The sequence below is a fragment of the Embiotoca jacksoni genome, unplaced genomic scaffold (assembly GCF_022577435.1).
Source record: "Embiotoca jacksoni isolate LCO1_2020_lvr unplaced genomic scaffold, fEmbJac1.0.p SCAF_37, whole genome shotgun sequence".
Classification (NCBI taxonomy): domain Eukaryota; kingdom Metazoa; phylum Chordata; class Actinopteri; family Embiotocidae; genus Embiotoca; species Embiotoca jacksoni.
Window position 1 is genome coordinate 464,311 of NW_027185389.1, and position 16,022 is coordinate 480,332.

General features: G+C 43.3%; 1 protein-coding gene across 1 annotated transcript; it reads left to right on the forward strand.

The window, feature by feature from the left end:
• Positions 1 to 1,373: 1,373 nt before the first annotated feature.
• Positions 1,374 to 15,986, forward strand: cds2 (CDP-diacylglycerol synthase (phosphatidate cytidylyltransferase) 2). Its single transcript, XM_069166028.1, has 13 exons — positions 1,374 to 1,570; positions 5,958 to 6,100; positions 6,534 to 6,630; positions 7,017 to 7,114; positions 7,711 to 7,850; positions 8,849 to 8,907; positions 10,007 to 10,089; positions 10,283 to 10,370; positions 10,521 to 10,589; positions 10,871 to 11,023; positions 11,462 to 11,581; positions 11,720 to 11,823; positions 12,475 to 15,986. The coding sequence occupies exons 1-13, from the start codon at positions 1,514 to 1,516 to the stop codon at positions 12,611 to 12,613; spliced, it is 1,350 nt and encodes a 449-aa protein (XP_069022129.1). The 5' UTR covers positions 1,374 to 1,513; the 3' UTR covers positions 12,614 to 15,986.
• Positions 15,987 to 16,022: the final 36 nt, after the last annotated feature.

Sequence of the window (16,022 nt, forward strand, 5' to 3'; positions counted from 1 at the left end):
TTATAACTGTCGGCTGCTGTCAGGCCACAGAGCTGACACACACACACACACACACACACACACACACACACACACACACACACACACACACACACACACACACGGACACACACTTACAGTGAGCGTTTGCTGCCACTTGGTGTTAAAGGTGCAAATTACAGATAACACTGGTTAACAAGGATTTTGTCCCAATTTAAAAAAAAAAAAAAAAGGTTTCCTGTGTATTGATGTATGCTGAATGTAAATATGTTTTTCCAGTTTTTTTTTTTTTTTTTTTATAGGCTGTCATCTTTTTTTGTTTCAGTATCTTCAGATGCGCATCAGCAGTACCGAGGAAAGCGAAGCCCCTTTACGTTGACAAACTGAAATCGAGCCCAAAATATAGACAAAAATCACACACTTGTACATTTTGAAGGTAAGTTTTAAGCATAACAACAGTTTCAATTTTGAATAAATGACACTTTAAAAATGGGGGAATCAAACCCCCAAACCTTTTACTGAGAGGCAGCAGTGCTAACCACTGCGCCACTAATCTTCCCAGGAGTTAAACAGCATTGTGACAAATCTTTGGCTCACCTATAACTCCACCGTCCACAAATATTCATTCAAATGCAACCAAAATTGCAGCAGACATTCTTTGGATAGTAGATATACATGTTTTCAAGGAGGTCTGCAGTGTTATTAAATATCTTCCTGTAATGTGTAGTGTATGCAAAACTTTTTTAATTTCTCCAAACATTTCAACTTCACAAAAAGTTGAATCGCCATCAACAGGCCGAGGTGGAATTTGAACCATTAATAGCAACCTCGGTGAATCTAGTCGCCATTTTTTTGGCGATTCACACCTGTTGTACTTTAACAAACTCCTCCTACAGATTTTGTCGGACCGACTTGAAATTTAGTCTGTGCACCTTGAACATGTTTGGAATTAAAAGTTATGAAAATAATTTGTTTTCGTCGATCGGTGTGCCCGTGGTGTGGCGGCCAAAAAGTGACCCAAAAAGTCATGTTCAAAAAAATGACCAGCATTTTCAAAGTCAAAATAGATTTTTAAATTTTTTTTTTTTTTATTGAGTCATGATAAAGGGGGATTGAACCCTAAACCTTCTGGCTAAGCCACCAACCTTCCCAGGAGTTAAACAGCATTGTGACATTGATAATATAACTCCACCATCCACAAACATTCATTCAAATGCGACCAAAATTGCCGCAGACCTTCTTTGGATAGCAGATAAACACGTTTTCGAGGAGGTCTGCAGCGTTATTAAATATCTTCCTGTAACGCGTAGTGCACGCAAAACTTTTTCAAATCTGGTGACACAACGTAAACAAATGCTTTATTTTGAAAACCGGAAGTTCTCTGTATCGTTCACAACGGCTGTTTGGTTGTTTTTTTACCGACTGTGTTCTTCGATGGAAAAAAAGTGTTCCTGGTGAAATCGAGCAGAAGTTTTCTGACAATCCTTCCCCCCCCTCCCGTCCCGACCTCCCACTGAGGCTGCGACCCGCTAAGATGACAGAGCTGAGGCACCGCGGAGCCCGAGACACCGACCCGACGTCGGAGGACAAGGTAACGCTAAGCCGCGGCGGTGCTAACGCCAGCTAGCCACATAGCTATGTCATAGTCCTTTTATTTTTATTTTTTGCTACTTCGGAAGAAAAAAAAAAAAGTCCCGTCAGACTCGGTTTAAATCCGATAGTTTGACGTTTTGTTTTGTTGGGTGCCAGTCACGTAGTTTAATAATAAACCAAAAACAAGCCGCACGAATCATCCGCCAAAATACTCGGATTTTAGACGTGATTGGCTGCCGATACTCCCCGCTGTGCGCGCTACCAAAGCAAACGCCAAAAGTTGACATTTTATCAAAATTGAGCTTTGCTTTGTTTATGCGGCGTACGCCGACTTATTGAACAGCTGTTTATGTATAGTTATAACCCTTTTAACTGCGTTAGTTTGCTTAATTTATTACCTGCTCGGCAACGTAACGGTAAATTGCGATATATTGAACTGGTGTTTGGTGGTAGGGGTTGACTGCGTCCCGGGGAATAGTCGGAGCCCGGGAAAGGGGGCGGGGCGGTGGGCGTGGTCAACGGTGTGATTGACGTGCGAGTCGACGGTACGTAGGACGAGATGATGACTGAACATGCTGAACCGTCACACCACAGAGGGCAGGGAACCCCTTTTAATGGTGCTGCGGCTGGTTCGAGGGGTTTGATTTGATTTACAATTTTAAAAGCAACAGGAAACTTTTATCTCAATACATTTTTCAAACAGCCACAGTGTGAAATCAAGGAAATGTTAAAACAACACAGCTGCTTCATGCAAATGCATGAAGAGCAAAAGGGGGGGGGGGGGACTGCAGTGAAGCTAAAAATGCAGGAAATGATTTATTGTTTTCTTTTAGCTGTCATGTTTTTAGAACAACTTACTTCACAACCATTTGTGGTGCTGATGTGGTTGTCAGCTTGCGCAATCATTGAATTGCTGTTGACATTCAGGGCGGGCTATTGTTAATATTCTGATACTGAGACATCTCATCATGTTTGCCTGTCAATATTTAAACAAAAGAAGCCGTTTTTGTTGACCTTCACTATAATTTCTGTGTTTTTAAACGCTTGATATCCCCAATACAGAATTCACAATACAGTGTTTTTTTTCAGTTGACTCTTTTATTTATTTATTTTTTGACAGTAGTTGGCCAAATAAAGCTCAAGATGCAGACACTTCCACGTTACATTGCCTCGACTGTATAACTGACGTGTCAAGCAGCATCCAGCCTGTTGCATCCTGTTGCTGAGAAGAATCCACCCGCTGAAGATACATGAGGAAAAGCGGGATTTATTTGGATTAAAGCTGGTCGTGGATGTAGTGGATCCCTTTTCTTGTGAAATAGTGATCACACTGAGAAAGAGGTGGATGGAAAAGTTGGACTGATGTGGCCTTTTTTTTTTTTTTTTTTTTTTTTTAGCAAAATCCCCTTATAAAGCAGGTTTAAAAACGATGTCCTTGGGTTATTAAATGGAATTAGTTGTCGAATTTTTTTTAATGAGTCACTCGTTATGCCTCAAAATGTAGCTGCAGTGCCATGGTGCAGCATCCGACTGTGTATATTTCTATTTAAGGACATGTAGTCATCTTTCAGGGGATGTCGGTACACTCATTCATCTGGAGCATCTGAACACACGTGTGGCTTTTACGAAACAAGAACAGTCGCTCCGGAACATTTGTGTTCGACGAACTCGAACACGACCGAGCCGAAATCCTCCATCACAAGCCTCCCGGTTTGGCTTCGGTTTTTATTTCTGCAGGGATCACGTCCCGCTGGGTCTTAAGATCGCTGGTTAAAAACAAATAAAATTGTCTTTCACGGCTCAGAGACGCATCTTTTTCTCATCTACGGGGCCATAAAAAAAAATAAAACAAAACAGAGACTCCGACGCCGCAAGAACACATGAAAGGGGAGGAGCGCTGATGTGAAAGGAGCGCCTATTTTTAACTCGAGCATCCTGAATGACGGATATTGTCTCCATAGAAACCAGCAGATGGAGAATGTGTGTGTGTGTGTGTGTGTGTGTGTGTGTGTGTGCGTGCGCTCGTGTGTTCAGCTAGTGGTTTTCTCGAGAGGGTTTTTATATATTTGAAGGAAAGTAGATGCTTTTTTTCTTCTTCTTCTTCTTTTAGGTTAGAAAATACACCATTTTAGTTTTTATTAGCCGAGCTGATCAATAGAAACGGTGAATGTTGCAGCTGTTAAAATGTGATCGTCACCATTAAATCTCTAAAAAGTCTGCTGCATCGGTGCGGCAGGGTATCTCCGATTTTTGTTATGACTCTTTCTAGATTGAGTGAGGTCATTTTCACATTATAACATATGTGTAATGTATCAACATTGTTTTTTTTTTTTTCATATAGATATACTGTTTTTTAGCGATATGATACGACATAAGAAGTTTTGTGTTAAAACTATAATTTGGTGTTTTTGCTCATGTGATTTTGATCTGGAAAATAGATTGTTCGAACATGTAAAGGGGCTTTTTAAAGCAAACATTGTCTTTTTGTTATACTTAGAGGTTTATTGTGAAACTAATCCACAGTTACATTTTGATAGGCCTTACACAAGTATGAAGTGCCCTGATCTGAGGGTGAAGACTGTAAATGTACATGTATGGGAAGGAGCACAAAATACCCCCCCAAAAAAGTAAAGGGACAACACATTAAATTCCATGCTTTCAAAGGGAAAAGCAACAAAGGTATGAATATAAAAAAAAAAAATCCAGCTGCAGTAGTGTAGTACGTTGTAGTCAGCGGTTAAAACGTGACACCGAGTCACGAAACAGCCAGTCGACCATCTGCCGGGTGAAAGTGAGGTGACGACCGCAAGCCTAATTTGGTCATCGGCAGCAGAGAGGTCAGCGGGGAGTCGTCTGGAGGTGTGTGTGTGTGTGTGTGTGTGTGTGTGTGTGTGTGTGTGTGTGTGTGTGTGTGTGTGTGTGTGTGTGTGTGTGTGTGTGTGTGTGTGTGTGTGTGTGTAACTGTGCGCGAGGTGCAAAGGACAAAGTGACCTGAATAAAACCTCCTCCGTTCTTTTTTTAATTTATTATTTATTTTTTTACGAAAGGCGCTATAACCGTAACCGACATCCTGTCCTGCTCGTTGTCGTTGCCATGGAGAAGCAGAGATCATCCGAGTGTTGTCAGCAGGCAGCAGATGGTTCTGAGAAATCAACAATATGGATGGAGATGATTTGGCGCAGCGTTTAGCCTCCCACACACACAAACCCTGCGCTGGCAGTCTCGCTCCTGGTTGATTCATTTCAACATCGTCCATCTCCCATGCGACGAAGCCGATCAATATTAATATCAATATTTCTCCTTGAGTTCTTATCAATTACAGAACGCAAGAATATACGTGTGTTTTCAATGAGGCGGCACATGGGGCTCGTAGGGCCGTGCACGTCCATTCATGGCCCACAGATGTTTTCAATTCAGCTGATTATGGTGTGTGTGGGGGGGGAGGAGGGGGGGTTGTATTCACCAGAGGCCTCAAAATTATTATTGCAGTTGTTTCCACGTTCCTTTACATTTGTTTTACGTGAAGCGCTGCCTGTAATTTTTGTGCTGCGAGTCACTTTGATCTGCGTTTCTGGTATGAAAGGTGCTATACAAATAGAGTTTATTATTATTATTATTACAATATTATTACGATAGTGAACATAAAGCAAAATGCTGAGCACTGCGACAACATGTTTTTACCTCTTCTTTTTTTTAAACTGCGACATGTTGCATGTATATTTTGCATGTATAAAATATCAACACTTGGCATTTACTAGTTTGCTAGTCTGAGTTGATGGTTTCAGCCTGACTGTTGGACCTCGAACAGACAGAAGTACTTTGATAAAATGCTTAAAGCGTCAATTCAACGTCTGCAGCCGTGAGTTTCTGCTCAGAGAGTCAGACGACAGTTTGTTCAGAATGGAATAAAACAATTAAAATAATCTATTTAGAGGACATTTCTCAGCCGCCAGCATCTGATGTCTTTTTTTTTTTTTTTTTTCTGTGAGAAGCTGTTTCTATATTTAAAGTGTCGGAGGATATGGTTGCAGGATGGCTCGTGTTGTTTGAGCTTTAAAAAACAAACTGACAGATACCATATCATGTGATTTAGTTTCAAGGCCAGCTGTGATGTAAACAGTGTTTACTTATAGTTTGTTTACACTGCGACATACTTTAAACACATTTTTTTTTTTTTTTTTTTTTAGCTGCTGTGGCTCTGTGCTGCTGGAAATACGTAAACACGGTCCCGTGTCATATTGTTTGGTAGCTCCGAACAAAAACTTTAAAAAAAAAAACTGCTTCGTTCAACCTGCGGTGAAATATTCCCGACGCGCGCTCGTCCTGAACAGACGTCATCTCTGCTGGATGTCGGCGCCTCACCCTCTTGTTTGTCTCCTCGTCAGGGATCGGACAGCGAGCTGAAGGTGGAAAAAGATGGGGCGTCAGACAGCGAGTCCAAGGTGGACTCGGGGGTCCCGGAGGTGCCGGTCCCTCCTGACGACACCCCCGAGGTCCTAAACAAAGCCTTGTCTGGACTCTCCTCGAGGTAAAAACAACACCTGAAACATGTCGCTGCCTTTCATGCGATTCTTCTGATCTTGGACACTGAACACGCTCGATGTTATTTACGCACGCTTGACGGCCTTTTATTTCAGGAAGCGGTCTGTGTTGTGTATTCTGAGGTTTGTTCACGTCAGGGGTCGCTGAAGGTTTCAACGATGTTCAGCGCTCCCCAGACGTAAAGTGTTGCTCGGACGGGCCGCCGGTGTTTATCGACGGCCTTCCAAGTACATTCGCCGATCCGTTTAAGCGTTTCTTTTTTTATTCGTTTAATTTTTTTTAACTTGTCCGAGAAAAACGACGCTATCAGCGCGACCGCCTTTGTTTTTATTTTTTGTCTTCTCTTTTATTAATCCAAATGTTAATTTTCTGTTAGTCACCTTTGAGCTGACATCGGTGTGTTTGCGTGTCGTCCTCAGATGGAAGAACTGGTGGGTACGAGGCCTCTTCACCCTCGCCATGATCTCCTTCTTCTTCTTGATCATCTACCTGGGCCCCATGGTGCTTATGACGATCGTGAGTACGGACGGCGCCCGACGGGGCGAAAACCTCTCGCAGCGAAAAATGTCAAATCAATAACGGCATTAGTGGTTTGGAGCCAAGTGCTCGTCTCGCATGTTTATTTTCTCATTTTCTGTTCGGGTTCGTAATTGCTCGTAAAATCAAAAACCTTTCAGCCAAACTTTAAGGCGCAAATGAAAAAAACAAATCTTGTGGATTAACGGCGGATCCCGGCTCTCTAATAACATGCGGGATCGCTGCTGCTGTCATCTGGGAGTTCTCTTGGAAATAGGCCTGTCAGCCATTTTGTGTCAGTAGGACAACACACACACACACACACACACACACACACACACACACACTGTGATGTAATACTGGTGACACACTGTTCCTCCGTGCAGGTCCTCATTGTTCAGATCAAGTGCTTCCATGAAATCATCACCATCGGCTACAGCGTGTATCACTCCTACCACCTGCCCTGGTTCAGGACGCTAAGCTGGTAAAGGAACACACACACACACACACACACACACACACACACAAGAGCAATCACACGTTTTCACACAGGCAAGCAAAAAAAAAAAAAATACCCACGTTTGCTTTTTTTGTTTGTTCTTATCGTGTTGTCTTTTATTGTCCTGCAGACGCCCCGAGGTTTGTTTTCTGGCCCGGTTGTAAAACTTGAGTATCTTCTAGATTTTTAAGCCAATTAGGAAATAATGGCAAAAAAAACCAACAACAACCTGAATCATCAGTGCTGTTTGATTTCTAGCTGTAGTGCTGTACAGTGTAGTGTCATAGATAGCAGAGCTCTGATATTCACTATGCCACGAGCGCTGAAAAAAAAAACTTAAAACAAAATGAGAACTGTGACTTTTTTTTGAAGCCGTCTGGTGTTTCTCCCGGAAGGAAGGTGAGTCGAGGTGAGCGAACTTTATTCCCACGGCAGACCAGATGGATCTCAAGCCTCGGAGTTTTTTTTTTTTTTTTTTTTTCTTCTTCTTCTTCTCTCTGCTGGCATATTGAATTCAGAGTCTCGATTAGTTGCCGTGACAACGCCGTGAGATGTGTACATTCGCTGCGTACCCTCCGCAGGTACTTCCTGCTGTGCGTGAACTACTTCTTCTACGGCGAGACGGTGACGGATTACTTCTTCACGCTGGTGCAGAGGGAGGAGCCGCTCCGCATCCTCAGCAAATACCACCGCTTCATCTCCTTCGCCCTCTACCTCACAGGTACAAACACCGACAGTCAAACACTGGAACACACACACACAAAAAAAAAAAGAAATGCCCAAAAGATCCATTCTCGTGTTTGCGAACGAATAAAACTGCAGGAAAAGTGAACGGTTTTCAAAGTTTTCGTTTTCGTTGTGCCAGTCGGCCACAAAAACCTTTTATTTGTTCAGCAGTTTCTTACGTCACATTTTGTTCTTTTGTGAATAAGATGTATTCAGATGAACTTAAAGCAAACCGGCAAAAGAGAGACTAAACTAAACGGATCTGATTAGAAGAGATTGCATTCCAGTGATTTGATTATTCAGGCTCCCAGTTGGGAAATTATAAATAATGTCCAATCAGCAATAATTTAATTTTTGAGTCTCCAGTCGTGTCACCACATTAGTTTACTTCACATTTAGTTGTTTCAGTGCCCATCTGAACCGAAGAAGTCCCACTTCCTGTGCTGCAGCTTGTCAGTTAGTGATACAGAAGCGCCGTAGCCTCTGGCTGATGCCAAACAGGATGTGGGGAGGAAGGAAGCGCCCCGACTGTTTTTTTTTTTTTTTTTGCCTCCTGCCTACTTGATTCAAGGTGAAAGCTGAACTTTCTCATGCGTCTTCGACTCTAATGGAGTCACGCCTTCAGAAAATGTTCCGATTCTCGGTATCCTGTCACGCCGTAGACGGTGCATCTAAAGTATAATCGTCTCTTTGAAGCGCTCCGGCGTGTCCAGTTTGCTTCTTTTTTAATTTTTTTTGTTTTTGGACTCATTTAAAGCACCTTCTGTCTGAGATTATCTCCGCTCTTCCCCCCCCCCCCCCCGACATCCCCTCCTCACCTCGCTCGTGTGATGAACGGCTCCGGCGGTCCTCGGACCGACCTCGCCCGGCACATTCAACCGGGCTTTTGTTCGAAATAGGTCAATCTAAATTTAGTCGGTCCAAAGATGACCTGGATTGTCCATTAATTCACCTTCTCTGTGTTTGACGCGCTCATTTGTTCTGCCGTTGCAGGTTTCTGCATGTTTGTGCTGAGTTTGGTGAAAAAACACTACCGCCTCCAGTTCTACATGGTGAGTCGCTCCTCCTCCGCCCTCCTGGCCTCCTGGCCTCCTGCCTCGGGGGCTACTGGGTTATTGATGAGGCTAGCAAAATAAAAGAATTACAGCCCCCCCCCCCCAAGTAAACGGAGAAGTGGGCCAGAGTTTGCTCTGATAGCGTGGTACACAGTCACGCCAGATATGTTTAGTTGGGAAATCAATCCCGCAACATCACGTCAGTTCTGTTGGATAAAGACACAACAACACGGAAAAAAAATTTCCTCCTTCGGCGTTTGAAAGATAAACTTTTGCTCCCGTGTCAGACAGATTTATTTCAACATTTATGTTCCAATCACGCTGGATATAACCAAACCGCTTTCTGGTGCTGCTTTAGCTGCTTCTTCCTCCAGCTTTCGTCCTGCAAAACCCATCAAGCGTCAGTAAATGCTGTTACTGTATTCCCAGTCGCTCGAGACAGCCACGGTCAGAGATGGCTACCGATCTTTGACAGAACCGATCAAATTGCTTCGTGACCGTCTACTCGTGAAAGCCGCTTTGTCATTTTGCTACCAAACGCGAGTACGTGCTCACGTTTTTTTTTTTTTTTTTTCTACGTTCGTGCGGCGTTGAAATCCCATCAGCCTCGCTGAGTCACAGCAGTCACCGTACGCGGCCTCCACGTGGGCAAATTACATAGAAAACAAACTAAATCGCCCAGTTTTCTCTTAGAAAAGTAAATCTTACAGTTGAGCACCTCATTTCGCTCTTCTCAAACTCATTTTTGGCCTCAAACCTGCCTGAGCTTCACTGCAGTAATCGGAGGCTGATCGCAAGCCAGAGTCAACTGGTAGCTTGTGAGGCGTTGAGGGAACATCGGTAAATTGCATCTACAGAAAACAACCAGGGTTACACTCCCCCCCCCCCCCCCTCTAAACTGCATGAACACTAAGTATTCGTACTGTAATGTGAAATGTCATTTTATTGAGATGAATATTAGAGGAATTAGTATTGGTATTGAAAGAATATCCAGCTTTAGAGATGAACCTGTGGATGGTCGTGAACGGCGTGTTTGCATGGAAACCCATCGTACTGCAAACATGAGCGGCTGATCGTGTCGTCTTGGTCTCCGCAGTTCGGTTGGACTCACGTGACTCTGCTGATCGTGGTGACTCAGTCTCACCTCATCATTCACAACCTGTTCGAGGGGATGATCTGGTAAATAACGAGTCCTTTTTATACCGCACAGTTGAACTTAAAAGTCAGAAACAGGGCGTCTTCTCTCCTTTTTTTAAAAAATTTTTTTTTAACTCCAAATTGAATTATTTTGAAATTAGATTATCTTGATTTTCTCATTTGGATCCATTAGTGGGACTCCATCGTGATGTGAACTCCTCTCTGTCCGAAACAGGTTCATCGTGCCCATTTCCACCGTGATCTGTAACGACATCATGGCCTACATGTTCGGTTTCTTCTTCGGCCGAACGCCACTCATCAAGGTCGGTCGTCACGTGTTTCAGCTGCTTTTTTTTTTTTTTTTCTTTCTAACACATTTCTGCTGAATTATTCTCCAAAACCTGAAGAGGATTTCTCAGGTGAATATTCGTGATACCGACGTCGTGTTAATCCCCTGATTTTGGCGGTTGCAGCTGTCGCCTAAGAAGACATGGGAGGGATTCATCGGTGGATTCTTCGCCACCGTCGTGTTCGGCATCATGGTAAGACGAGCTTCTTCTCTTTCCACGTCTCACCTGCACATTTTACTGATTCTTTTATTTATTTTTTTTTATATTTTTTATTAACGAGTTGACATTCAATTTCCTGACGTGTCAGCAAAGAAAAGCTGTAGCGTGCTGGCCGATCACAGCTGCACACGTCTTCAAATACGTCCCAACCAAAAAAAAGCAAAGAACACCCTGCGACTCGGAGTTCAAATATGTATTTCTCCCGGTGTGAATAAAGGTTAATTGAATAACCCCCTCCTCCTCCTCCTCCTCAGTTCTCCTACGTCATGGCCGGCTACCGCTACTTCGTGTGTCCGGTGGAGTTCAACAACGACTCCAACAGCTTCCAGGTGGACTGCGAGCCGTCGGATCTTTTTCAGCTGCAGGACTACGTCCTGCCCGGCGTCCTGGAGTCCGTCACCGGATGGGTACGACTCGGCCGCCGTCTTCCCCTTTTTCTTATTTTTATCTTTTTTTTTTTCATTCACTTCCTCTCACTATAAATAAAGGAAGCAGAAACAATGTGTGGCAGCGGTCGAGGTCCTCTTACCGCCTTCCTGCCGGGATGTTCACAGTGTGGAGGATCTGTGTTGAACTTTGATGAAGGAAAATGACAAGCCTGTTATGTTGCCGATAGCAACGCAGCATATGAACCTGTAGGCCCACTCGCTGGAAACGAATGTCACCCATCTTTTTTTCACAGATTTTTTTTTAATTTACCTCAGAACCAAGTTGGTACTTTCAGCTCAGTTATTTTTTATTTTATTTTTTTTAACATGTTTATAAAAACGGTTGAATTTTGCTGCAGGTCCGTGCTGTGCTGAGTTTGCTTGTGTCGGCGTAACGCTTCCTCCTCGTCCCCACAGACCACCGTGCGTCTGTATCCGTTCCAGATCCACAGCATCGCTCTCTCCACCTTCGCCTCCATCGTGGGACCCTTCGGCGGCTTCTTCGCCAGCGGCTTCAAGAGAGCGTTCAAGATCAAGGTAGGGGCGTGGCCGTGAACGTGTTTACGTCGCGTCCTTGCCGCTGACCTGCTTGGAAAAAGGCAACTTTTAGATGAGTGTGTGTTGTTTTTGGGGTTGTATCGTGTGTTTTATGACCCTTTTAATGCTTTAATGCAGGATTTTGCCAACACCATCCCGGGTCACGGCGGCATCATGGACAGATTCGACTGTCAGTACCTCATGGCCACGTTCGTTAACGTCTACATCGCCAGCTTCATCAGGTAAACAACACACAACGCCTGTTTAAAGTATTTTAGTTTAATTTTTGTCCGATTTCTTTTCCTTGATTTAAACACAGTCAAATTTTGATGCTCTCTGCCTTCAAAACATGTTTATTAGGTCACTAAAATGTACACAGCAAGTTATTTAATTGAATAAATACCAAACGGTTGAAACGGTGTTATTTGAGATGCTTGTCGGCAAAATGTATTCATAGCTATGGCTAAAAATAAAAATAAAAAAAAGCCAACTGTCGCTGACCCACTGTCAGCTGCAAGCTGGTTAAACATACCGACTCTAGCTGTCTTCATGTATCCAGTAGAAAGAAAAAAAAAAAAAAATCATAAAAATACATTTGATGACATCATGCCAGTTGGTGTGGCGTGCCCTCTAGTGGAATCCTCTGGTAACGCAGGCGGCCACAATTTCAGCTTGTTGTCTACGCAAACGTGATTTATTTATTTATTTTTTTAAAGGACGTTTTTGTCTCTAACTTAAAGCTGCGATCGGAGAGTTTAATATCATTTGGAAACGTAGGATTTGTGTTTGATCATCCCTCCCTCTCTCCCTCCTCCTCCCCCTTCCTCCTCCTCCCTCCTCCTTCCTCCTCCTTCCTCCTCCTTCCTCCTCTTCCCTCCTCCTTCCTCCTCCAGGGGTCCCAACCCCACCAAGGTGATCCAGCAGCTCTTGGCCCTGCGGGCCGACCAGCAGCTGTACATCTTCAACTCCCTGAAGGCTCACCTGATGGAGAAAGGCCTGCTGCCGGCGCTGGAGGAGGCCGCCGCCGCATAGGGCACCACCTCCACCGGCGGCGGGGGAGGTGGGAGGGAGGGGAGGAGGGAGGGGCGGAAGGAGGAGCAGCAGCAGCACCCACGGGGGCGCTGAGCGGCTCCGGAGATGATACGGGAGACTCGCCGCGCTTCACGAGAACGCATCCAAACAAAAAACAACAACAACAACAACAACAACAACAACAACCCAACGACGGCTGCGAGCGTCATTCCACTTCATTTGTGTTACGAGAGTCGTGTTCGTGCTCGGCCGGTCTGTGAATCATGTTTCTGACGTTTTTCAGGTTGAGTTTGTGAACTTTTCACTGTACTGTTACGCGCTTCCGTTGTCGCTCAGCTTTCTATCTATTAACACTGTTATGAAACAAAATGTCGGTCAGCTGTACATTTCTAAATGTAAACCAGGACGTCCTCTATAAACCTGTTACTGTGTGTTTATATTTTATTGTACATGGTTTTTTTTTTTTATTATTATTTGAACGCATTGCTCTCGACCCTGGTAGTCCTTCACACACACACACACACACACACCCCACACACACACACTTTAAAATATTCTTTGTTGTTGATGGTTTCTATTTATAAATAGATGTTTTTTTATATTTGCTATGTTGGATTATATCTTAATGCTGTGTCTGTTTAATTCAGGCTCCGTTCACCTTTTGTGTTTCCCGTGTTTTAATTCCAGCATTTTAATAGCGTCTCGCGCTCGGCTCCAAAATCATGAATGCGAACATCGTCGTGCTGAAAACGCGAGGTGACAAAATACACAATCGCACTGAAGTATTAAGATTCCCGACTCTTTGCGTTGTTGTTGTTGTTGTTGTTGTTGTTGTTGTTGTTGTTGTTGATCGAAAGGAGCGGGGCAGCCTCCGACGGTCGGTGCGACAGACACCGGCGCTTTACGGCAAAGTCAGAGATGATCAGAGATAGAACGGTCGTGTTTTTAATTTTTTTAATGTTTCATTTTTAATTTTTCTTTCCCGTTGAGTCTTCGTGACATCGTCGGGACCGTTAAATCCCAAATTAGGGCACAGCGATGGTTTACGCACCGCCGCTGTACGTGCTTCTCGTAACGTCGCCAACGTCTGCAGCCTCGGCAGAAATGCAAGCTGGCGTCGCCGCCGCGGCTCCGACCCGAGCGGTGGGACTGAAACGTAAACGCACGTTGTTTGCGGTGAAGCTTTTCTCCCGTCTGTCAGACTTTCTGAAAGAATTTCAGCCACCGGCTTGTTGTGATGTTTAAGGAGCACTACACTTGAGTTGTTTTTTTTTATTTAATTCAATTAAAAAAAAAAATGTTTTACTCGTAAACATCACTTCAACAGCACTACTCCTTATCTATTGTGGACTTTTCTGAAGTCTGGGAAAGTAACCCCGATGATGTCACAGCGACGTCATCGTGGGCGGTGCTCGGGCACGACAAATCTTAGCGGAACAATTTGGTATTGGATCAAACGAAAGATGCGATTGAGATGCATTGTGGGAAGTGTAGTATTCACTGAACACGTCACGCTCGCTCCGCCTCTACGGTCAAAATTTTGACCTTTCTTTTAATCTGACTCGTGCGAGAGCCCCCCCCACACACACACCTCCCCAACTTCAGGGAGGTTCGGTCCTAAACTGCCAACACAACCTGGCTTTGCTGTTATTGTTTTGAGTTTTGTCACCATGTTTTATTGAAATATGCTTTTATTTTTCTAACTCTGCTCGAACCACCGACGCCACATGAACTGATTCATTTCAAATAAGTTGGGGGAGCAAATTTGAAGAGTTTATGCCGGCACTGCTTTGAAACGCTGTAGTGAATTAAGCTCGGTATTTAAAATGTCCAATGGATTTAAAAATACATTCTCGTTTATGCCGATGTGGCAAAAATAAACCTGTGAGTTTCTGCTGTAAGTAAAAAAACAAACAACGACAAAAAAACAAACTTGTGTCCAATCATCCGACCCGCTCTCTCGTGAATCAACCAATCAGCATCTGTGCACCGTCGTCGTTTTGTTTTCTGTCCAATCAGAGGAAAGAAATGAGTTTATCCTTGTCCAGTGAAGTGCTGTAGATGTTAACCTGACGGTGTCGTCGGACTAAACAGCAATATGAACATACAGCAGGCAGTGTAGCAGGGATGTGGAGGTCAGTACTCGGCGTCTCTGTACGCCAGCAAATACAAAACAGCTTCTGATTGTGCTTTCATCCGTGTACATTACATCACTGCCCACTTATATAATATATACTTGGTATCCCCAAAATGAGCTTTTGCTTCGTTATAGCGATTGATTTTTAAGTTTATTTTTTCATGGTTGAACCACTGTAACCAACCCAGCGTGGCTTTACGTGTCCCCATATCTCAACATCACTTCAGTCATCTTTTTTCTTTTTTTTTTAATATTTTTTTTTTTATCGGTCATTCCATTGATGATTTTTGTTTTTGTCTGTCTTTTCTCTCTCTTAAAAAGTATTTATTTTATGTACTGTAAGCAGATCCAACCTTTTCAATGTTACTATATTGTACATTTATTAAGATGTTTAGAGACCTGTTGAGTGTTCTTTAGTATTTTTTGGGGTTAGAGGAATATTTAAAAGTATTATTGCCAAATAGGAGAGAGCATAGCAGAGAAAAGATTTTTTTTCTCCTCTCTGTCACTTTAGTGCAGTTGGGTGTTTTTTTTTCTTGCCTCTTTCCTGGTAGCTGTCATGTGTCAACTTCTGCGAATTGACTCAACGAAAAGTGATGCGAGGAGTCTCAGCTGTCATCTGTTGTTTGAGTTTTTTTTTTTTTTTTAAGCCCTGCAGCTCTGTACTGCCATTACTCTGCCTGGTGTTCCAGACGACCACTAGAGGGCGCTGGAGCTCAGGTCTGATCCCTTTTTGTGTGTGACTGCTGCTTGATACATTCCAGCATCCCTTAAAGTTGAGATTTACTCACAAGGATGGCCGATTATAACGGATAAACAAACCTCTTTCAGCAAATTAAAACACAAACCTCACTTCTTTTTTCTTTTTTTTAATTTAATTTAATTTTTTATTTTTTTTTTATTTCAAGGCACCCAGGATGCACCTCTGTGCCATTTTTAATCAACACACTGCCACTTTGCTGTCGTGCGGGACCCTCTAATAAAGGAATGTATGGGAGTTGTGACTGTCCCACTTAACTGTGTAGGCTCCCCCCTTTTTGTGGAAACTTTTTATTTCTTAGATTCTCTTACTGACTTCGGTACATTCTTCTTAAACTGTGCAATGGTTTGTGTTGAGTTGTCTAGAAAAAAAAAAAAGAAAAAATCTGTACTCTTTTGATGCTGAAATGTGCTTCGCCTTGGTTGAGAGAAAATTAAAGCTATTACAAAAAAATAAAAACAATCATGTGGTCGGCAGTGTGACTAGCTTCTTCCCTCTTGGTCTTCCCCATT

Excerpts from the sequence above, each read along its gene's own strand:
- cds2 (XM_069166028.1), top strand. The coding sequence starts at position 1,514 with ATGACAGAGCTGAGGCACCGCGGAGCCCGAGACACCGACCCGACGTCG. Across the intron at positions 6,631-7,016 it reads CCATGGTGCTTATGACGATC|GTCCTCATTGTTCAGATCAA; the intron begins GTGAGTACGGAC and ends TCCTCCGTGCAG. Across the intron at positions 10,371-10,520 it reads GCCGAACGCCACTCATCAAG|CTGTCGCCTAAGAAGACATG; the intron begins GTCGGTCGTCAC and ends TGGCGGTTGCAG.